Raw genomic sequence first — 8,819 nt, 5'->3', positions numbered from 1 at the left:
TGCCCCTCACTAACCCGCCTGCTGGCCTGGTTGCCCCATGCAGCCTGCTGTTCAGTTGTTTGGTCGTCCCTCACCAACACCCCTGCCGGCCTGGTCGCCCCACACAGTCTGCTTGTTCAGTCATTTGGTTGTCCCCCACTAACCCCCCTGCCAGCCTGGTTGTAGGCAGCCATCTTGTGAGGGCGTGAGGGTTAATTTGCATATTACCTCTTTATTATATAGGATTGGTTTCCCTTATGCAACCTGAATGGAAATAAAAGCGCATGCAACTGTTAATAAAGGTTACGTATTTTGTGGATGTTAAGATTACAGGTAGTTTTTATTTTCTTTATACTTTTCTGTGCTTCCTAATTTCCTACAGTAAACTTTTTTTTCTGGTTCAAGACTTTTTTTTTTTAAATATATTTTTATTGATTTTTTACAGAGAGGAAGGGACAGAGATAGAGAGTTAGAAACATCGATGAGAGAGAAACATCGATCAGCTGCCTCCTGCACATCTCCTACTAGGGATGTGCCCGCAACCCAGGTACATGCCCTTGACCAGAATCATACCTGGGACCTTTCAGTCCGCAGGCTGACGCTCTATCCACTGAGCCAAACCGGTTTCGGCATCAAGACTTTTTAAGAGTGCACATTTTATACTATGGAAGGGGGCACAATTTTAAAAAAAAACTTTTTAAGAGGAAATAGGAAGGATTAACCTTTTTAAAGAGGTAAGACAGAAAAGGAGACAGTGTCTGATTATCTTAACTCTTCTCCCCCATTATCTTAACTTCACTTTATGATATCTTTTGAGGGCAGAGAAATCTGATGTACTTTAAATAGAGGTGCCCTAGAACTTGTTTTCTTCAATGATCAATTCCCTCAAGAGGAGGCTACAAGTTGAAAAAAAGGGATATTAGGATTAAGGAATATTAGGATTGGAGTTTTTTATTGTTGATGTTGGTTTGTTTTGTTTTCAGAAAAAGAAAGAGCCTAGAGACAAATGTGTTATTAAAAGAATCCCAATCTCAAATTCTTTATTATTAAGCTAGAGGCTCAATGCACGAAATTCGTGCAAGGGGCTTGGCCCTTGCCGCCATTGCAGCCACCTCTGCCTTGGCCCCCGCTGCCGCGGCTTCATCCGGAAGGTAGTCTGGAAGGACGTCCAATCTAATTAGCATATTATGCTTTTATTATTATAGATAACGTGGGATTAATTAGGAATTTATACAAAACTAGAGGTCCGGTGCACGAATTCGTGCATGGGTGGGGTCCCTCGGCCTGGCCAGTGATTGGGGCTGATGGGGGCCGGCCGGGGAGGGACTGCGGGAGGGCCCAGGGTGTGTCCAACCCTCTTGCCCAGTCCTGAATGGCTGGACCCCAGCAGCAAGCTAACCTACTGGTCGGAGCGTCTGTCCCCTGGTGGTCAGTGTGCATCATAGTGACTGGTCGAATGGTCAACTGAACGGTCAACTGATCAGTCAGACAATTAGCATATTACGCTTTTATTATATAGGACTAGAGGCCCGGTGCACGAAAATTCGTGCACTTGGGGGGACCTCAGCCCAGTCTGCCCCCTCTCACAGTCCAGGAGCCCTCAGGAGATGTCCTTCTGACGACTTAGACCCGCTCCCCCTAAGCCACAGTCTGGCCTTCCTCTGTGGGAGGCAACCGGCCAATCAGGGGAAGGCAATGTCCCCATCACACCTCTGCGGCTGCCTAAGCCTTGGCCCTCGCAGCCACCGTGGCTTCCCTGAGACTCGGGCCGGCGGCCTGTCTGAGCCTCGGGCACTCCTAGTGGCAGCCTCCATCCGCGGCCTGCTGAGCCTCGGGCCAGCCCTGGCAGCAGCAGCCGCCATCCGCAGCCTGCCTGAGCCTCAGGCAGCTTCTGTGGCTTTGTCCAGAAGGATGTCCAGAAGATGTCCGCACTAATTAGCATATTACCCTTTTATTAGTATAGATAAGCAAAAAGTGAAAAATGACTTTTTACTTTATTTTCTAGGCACTTAGTAAATGCTAGCTATGAACCAGACACCCAGTTTAGTCAGAAGATCATAACCAAAACCTACACTAACCTTTCTTATACTTTTTAAGGACTAGCAATTCTTGCCCTGGCCAGTGTGGCCCAGTTGGTTGGGCATCAGCTTATGCATTAAAAGATTGCTGGTTCAATTCCAGGTCTGGGTACATGCCCGGTTTGCAGCATCAACCCCTGGTAGAGCGCATGCAGGCAGCAGCCAACTGATGTTGCACTCTCACGTTGATGTTTCTCTCTTCTCCCTCTTTCCCTAAAATCAGTATTAAAAAAAAAAAAGAAGAACAAGCATTCTGTGAATTATATCTTGTACTTAGTACTGTGTGAATTCCTGTATAATTTTCATTAAAACTGTTAAATATTAGAGGGCTATGCCATTTGAAACTTTCTAACCACCATTTGTTTTAATATTCATATTTTCATATATATAGAATTCCAAAGTTAGAAGTGACCTTAATGGTCTTCAATTTGATCTCCCGTGAGATTGTCTTTCAGGGTGGATAAATGAATTAAAGGTTAATGGATAAGTGGAACTAGAATCTAGGTCTTTTGACTTCAGTTGAATAATTTTCTCTACTCAACAATAAAATCTAAAGAGAATTTTTACTACTCTCTGATGGTTTATAAAATAGGTCAAACTGTGTAAATTTCTTGAAAGCTCTCATGGAACTAATGTATACTACTCACTTTGGTTAATTTTTTTTTAAATATAGTTTTTATGGAAATGGAAACCTAGCTTTCTCCTCTTGTCACTTAAGAATGGGGATTATAGGCCTATTAAAGAGAATGCACTTCTTACAAAAACGCTTTCTATTGATACTTAATATAAATTTCAACACAGGATGTAGTACAGTCTTTTGTCTATTTTATCAGAAGTCCTGTAAAAATGAGAGGCATTTCATATCAAAAGGAACTTGGGCACCCATGTCTGTATTTGTTAGACTTTAACAAATTTTTAATAATATTTTAAAAATTGATTCTGGCCCTAGCTGATTTGGCTCAGTGGATAGAGTGTCAGCCTGTGAACTGAAAGGTCTCGGGTTCAATTCTGGTCAAGAGCACATACCTGTGTTGCGGGCTTGATCCCCAGTAGGGGGCGTGCAGGGGGCAGCTGATCAATGATTCTCTCTCATCATTGATGTTTCTGTCTCTCTCTTCCTCTCCCTTCCTCTCTGAAATCAATAAAAATATATTTTTAAAAATTGATTCTGAATTTGGATAGCCATTTCCTTTCTAATATATTATGTCCTTCTAGCATAGTAAAGTAAGGGTATTTAGATTAGATTACATCTTCTATAGTCAGTGGCAGGTGGGTGATGACAATAACTACCCTTTATTGAGCTTTTCTATTTGTACTTAATACATTACATCATCAATCTTCATAACAACTGTCTGTGATAAGGTACTGTTATTATGCCCTTTTCCTAATGAGAAAGCAGGCTCCAAGAGGTCAGGTAACTTTCCCTTGTCATATGCTAATAAATAAAAAACTAGAGATTTAAACCCGAACTTTCTATTTTTTGCTTCTTAACCTTTATAGTTAGTGCCAAAACTTATTTACTATTTTTTGAAATTGCTCTTTTATAAATCATCTTCGTCCTGAGCAACACTATACATGAAATCACAGGTTTTATGTGACAGTTATATTTTTCTAATATTAGCACAAATTTGTAATTATAGAAAGTTTTTTAAGTTCTTGGTGCCAACTAAAATCATCTCAAGTATCAAAATTGGGGAACTTCCACTGCATTTTATTTTTAAGGATAAACTTCTCATTTTTTCTTCCCTGGGAAATTAATAAACTTGTTCGTTTAGCATATTGCTAGTTCTGAAAGGCTAGTTTTGTTTTGTATGAAAAAATAAACACATAATTACAAAAAGAAGGAAATATTAATATTAATGTTTTCCGCCGAAACCGGTTTGGCTCAGTGGATAGAGCGTCGGCCTGCGGACTGAAGGGTCCCAGGTTCGATTCCGGTCAAGGGCATGTGCCTGGGTTGTGGGCACATCCCCAGTGGGAGTTGTGCAGGAGGCAACTGGTCGATGTTTCTCTCTCATCAATGTTTCTAACTCTCTATCTCTCTCCCTTCCTCTCTGTAAAAAATCAATAAAAATATATTTTAAAAAAAAATATTAATGTTTTCCAAAATAATTGTAAATAGGCTATTTTTATTTTCAATAAGGATTAAAAATATTTGAATATGTTAAAATTTTATGACCCAGACAAGTATTAGATGGATTGTTTCATTGGAATGTAGTTTTTTATTTTGTTGTCTGCTTTAATCAACTATTACCTGACAGGTGCTGGAGTTATTAATTCACAGAGATGGGGAATTTCAGGAACTAATGAAATTGGCACTTAATCAGGGAAAAATTCACCATGAAATGCAAGTTTTAGAAAAAGAAGTTGAGAAGAGAGACAGTGATATTCAGCGGTTACAAAAACAGCTAAAGGAAGCTGAACAAATACTGGTAAGTTGGCAGTCTGGTTCTTTAACAAAGATATTGTTTATTTCATGTATTCTTGAAAAATAAGTCTACTATTAGTATTTTTTAATTGATTTTTTAGAGAGAGAGAGAGGAAGGGACAGGGCGAAAGATAGAGAAACATTGTTGATGTGAGAGAATAACATCGATCAGCTTCGTCCTGCACATCCCCTACCAGGGACCAAGCCTGCAACCTGGGCCCTAAACGGGAATTGAACTGGCAACCTTTTGGTGCACAGGACAATGCCCCACCACTGAGCAACACCAGCCAGGGCTCTATTATCAGTATTTTGAAGTGGCAGAAACTTGATTTTCCAAGTCTGAAAGTGACAACTTTTCAGTCTGGTCAAATATTTCAAAATCAGTAAAAATATGTACCAATTTTATAAATTGATTAAAATTTATATTAGTCAGTCTTCCATCCTAAACTAGGTGGGATTAGGATAGATGTCAAGGGCTCTAAGTTTTTCTTTTTCTTGTTCTTGGCTACTGTTTCAAAGAGGCAATTTATTTGCTATTATTTGCCCAGTTTTTTCACTATATACTAACTAATGTAATTGTTGTATGGTGGTGTTGCAGACACAACTGTGTTTGATTTTCATGTGGACCAGACATAGCTGGCATTCTTGACCCTGATAAATCTCTCCAAAATGTGTCAAAGTGGGCTCCAATATATAGAAGCCTGAGCAGTTTGGGATAAATTAACCACTCCTACTACAGAAATGACCCCAAGTAAAAACTTCTTTTTTTTTTTCTTTCCTTTACTTGTTTTGTGGTGGGTGTTTTTTTTGTTTGTTTGTTTGTTTTTGTTTTTTTGCTCCCAAGTAAATACTTCTAATAAAATCTATTTTTCATTAGAAAAGTAACACAGTGGAACCTCAGTTTTGTTCCAGAAGGCTGTTCAAGAAGCGATTTGTTCGAAAATTGAATCACATTTTCACATTAGAAATAATATAAATTGAATTAATCCATTCCAGACCCCCAAATGATTTCCTGTTTTGACCTTTCTTATATACAGTACATGCCTAATACACTGTTTAATCTGTAAATAAACACTTCTTTTCTTAAATTTATTGAACCACCCCATACTTGCCTTAAAGAAATCATTTTCAGTACTCATTCCAGGGGTGTCTTTCAGGTCCTTATGCAGCATCTGTGTGAGTTCATATATCACTGCCTCCAAAATGGTTTCACTGGCTAACTGCTTTTCATTTATCCAAATCAACAACAGTTTTTTTATGTCTTCAATTGCCTATAATCATTGCTTCTTTCACACCCTTAGCAACATTAGCGTTCTTGGTGGCCCCTTTATGTTTTAAAATTGTACTAGTCTGTTTGATTTTGCCAGCAACAAAAGCATTCTCTCCTTTGTTGCCTGAGAGATGCTTTTTGCCACACTGATATATCAGCATAAAAGGGTTGGCAGGCCCAAAACCTAAGTTTGGTTCCATAGCTGAGACATTTTTTCTGTGAACACTTGGTTGAGAAATGAATTGTTCAAGGTGGGAGATGTTCCAGAAACTGGGTTTTCCTATCAAAGGATATTCAGAAAATACAAAAAAAGGAGAAAGAAGAAGGAAAATTGCCTTTAGTCGCACTGCTCAAAGACTGCCACTATTTACAGTTTGGTGTAGATCCTTTTAGTCTCAGGTGTGTACATTTTTTTATCTATTTTAATAAATAAGGTACTAATTGACATTCTATTACTATTTATTAAAATTAAAGCATTTTATATAATTATATCCTCATTTAGTTTTCTAACTTTCTGTTACAAAGAATACTTTGATGAATATTCTTTCAGAAAAGCTTTTTTACTTTTGCATTTCGGATTATATTCTTTGGATTAAGTTTCAAATATAATTATTGAGTTAAAGACAGTAAACACTGAATTTTATGATATAGGTAATAGCAACTGACATTTATTGATCACTTGTGCACCAGGCCCTGTACTTTACTCTTCACTTGCATTAGCTCAGTCTTCATAGCAATTATATGAAGTTATTTTGCATTTTAAAGATGAAGAAACCAAGATTTTAAGGAGGGTAAAAAGTAGAGATGTAACTTAAACATAAATCTCTTCAATGCCATATTCTTAACCACTGTATTATAGTTGAGGTTGCATATACTAGGTTAACCTCATTTTACCCTTCAGTGTACCTGTGTGAGAAGTGGGGTGAGGAGTTCATATAGTAGTCACTAAGCATGAAGGTAATGGTAATATATAAATGAATAAGAGATCAATGCAAGAATATATCTTGTAAATTAAAAAATAAATTCTTAGATATTTTATTCTTGAATTAGGTGAAAGAATAGGATGCTTTTGGGTTGGTTCATGGTCTAGATCTCTTCTGAATGATGGACATAAAGAAAAATGTTGGTAAACAATTCAATTTATACGTTATTTCTAACAAGTAATTTGTGAATGGAGACTAATTCATGAATATAATATTTGCTTCATTAAGTATAGCTGTGATGTAAATGATATCCAGTGCTGTTTCAGAATATTACAAATAAATTGTGGGGATTTCCAAATTGGATATTGTTCCTGTGGGATAAGTGATACTGTGAATTAAGCAAAAAAACTGTGCTTGATATTGTGAAGAATAAACCATATTTCTCTTTAATGTTCTTTAGGCAACAGCTGTTTACCAAGCAAAAGAAAAACTGAAATCAATAGATAAGGCAAGAAAAGGTTAGTACTACGGGAACACTGAATGACTTTCTGGAAAAAATCAACTTTTAGTCTCAAGAAACTGATGAGAGTATTATTAGTAATCATTTGCTGTCAAAAGGTTCCAATAAATTTTCATTATAAAGTGTCAGCTATGTTTTAGTGCTGTGCCCAAGTATTACATCTTCTTTCAGCTATAAAAAGCAATAATAAAAGGCAAGTAATGGCCATGTACTCAAATGTGCAGTAAAGACAATAGCTTCAAAAAATTGTTGGAAAAAGAGAACTGTGAGCTGGAAGCGAGTGGGATTTGAATGGAGTCTTGAAAGATAGGACTGAGAATGAAAGAAAACAACCATTGGACAATTGTAGTGGGATTAAGAATATCATGAAGTTAGAACAAGTTATGTCTTTGGGATGTATACATGCAGAAACACAGCATGCCTTCCTGTTCCCTCCTGCTTCTCTCTAAAAGGTTCCCTTTTTGGATCTTTTTGGATCTTTTATTTTGCATACTAAAAGTCAGAATTGTAATGAAAACTCTGGCTGCTTCCGTTTAATAATCTACATTTAATGATCTCAGACTTGTCGAACTTTCCTCTTTTCCTGTTTCAGATAACTGTTAATATTTGGTGTATATCTTTCCAGAGTTTTTTCTTTGTTGTTGTTTTTGTTTTTTTGTTTTGGTTTGGTTTTTTTTTTATTGATTTCAGAGAGGAAGGGAGAGGGAGAGAGAGATAGAAACATCAATGATGAGAGAGAATCATTGATCGGCTGCCTCCTGCACGCCCCCAACTGGGAATCAAGCCCACAACCCTGTGTTGTGCCCTTGACTGGAGTCGAACCTGGGACCCTTTAGTCTGCAGTCCGGCGCTCTATCCACTGAGCCAAACCAGCCAGGGCTGTTGTTGTTTTTGTTAATCCTCATCCGAGGATATTTTCCCATTGATTTTTAGGGAGACTGGGAGAGAAAGGGAAAGACAGAAAGAAACATCGATGTGAGAAACACATTGATTGGTTGCCTCCTGCATGAGCCCCAACCAGCCCGGGCCGAGGAGGAGCATGCAACCGAGGTATGTGCCCTTGACTAGAATGGAACCCGGAACCCTTTGGTTGGCAGGCCGACGCTCTATCTACTGAGCCAAACTGGCTAGGGCAGGGTTGTTGTTTTTTTAGATCTATAAATACATATATAACAAGAACAGTACAAATAAATATGTATACATATACCAGTATTCTAAAAAAAGTCAGGTCACATTGTACATATTACTTCAGCCATTTTTTTTTTCTTAATGAATATATTGTAAACATCTTTCTACTTAGGTCTACTTATAAGTTTAGAGTCCGTTATGTTAACAGTTGAGTGATACAGTGTGAACTGCTGCTCTGATTTGGATATCACTGGGAAATGAAATATTATGTTCTCTTTTATTTGTGTTCACTGTTGCTTTCAGAATAGTAATAGTATTTAATGGTAGTTAAAAATTGAGGTTATTGAGCATTGTCATGCTAGTCTCCCAAATTTAATACTTTTTTAATTTTTTTTATTAAATCTTTATTGTTCAGATTATTACAGTTGTTCCTCTTTTCCCCCCCCATACTTCCCCTCCACCCAGTTCCCACCCCACCCTCTGCCCTTACCCC

General features: G+C 37.9%; 1 protein-coding gene across 2 annotated transcripts in view; it reads left to right on the top strand.

The window, feature by feature from the left end:
* Window positions 1–8,819, top strand: part of MED4 (mediator complex subunit 4) — a 25,478-nt gene that overhangs the window by 9,470 nt on the left and 7,189 nt on the right. For both annotated transcript variants that reach the window (XM_005861405.2, XM_005861406.2), the window contains exons 3-4: window positions 4,319–4,489; window positions 7,139–7,196. In XM_005861405.2, the coding sequence (XP_005861467.1) occupies window positions 4,319–4,489; window positions 7,139–7,196 (229 nt within the window). The remainder of the gene's footprint in view (window positions 1–4,318; window positions 4,490–7,138; window positions 7,197–8,819) is intronic.

The sequence above is a fragment of the Myotis brandtii genome, unplaced genomic scaffold, assembly GCF_000412655.1.
Source record: "Myotis brandtii unplaced genomic scaffold, ASM41265v1 scaffold15, whole genome shotgun sequence".
Lineage (NCBI taxonomy): Eukaryota > Metazoa > Chordata > Mammalia > Chiroptera > Vespertilionidae > Myotis > Myotis brandtii.
This window is presented reverse-complemented; position numbering and strand designations above follow the sequence as displayed.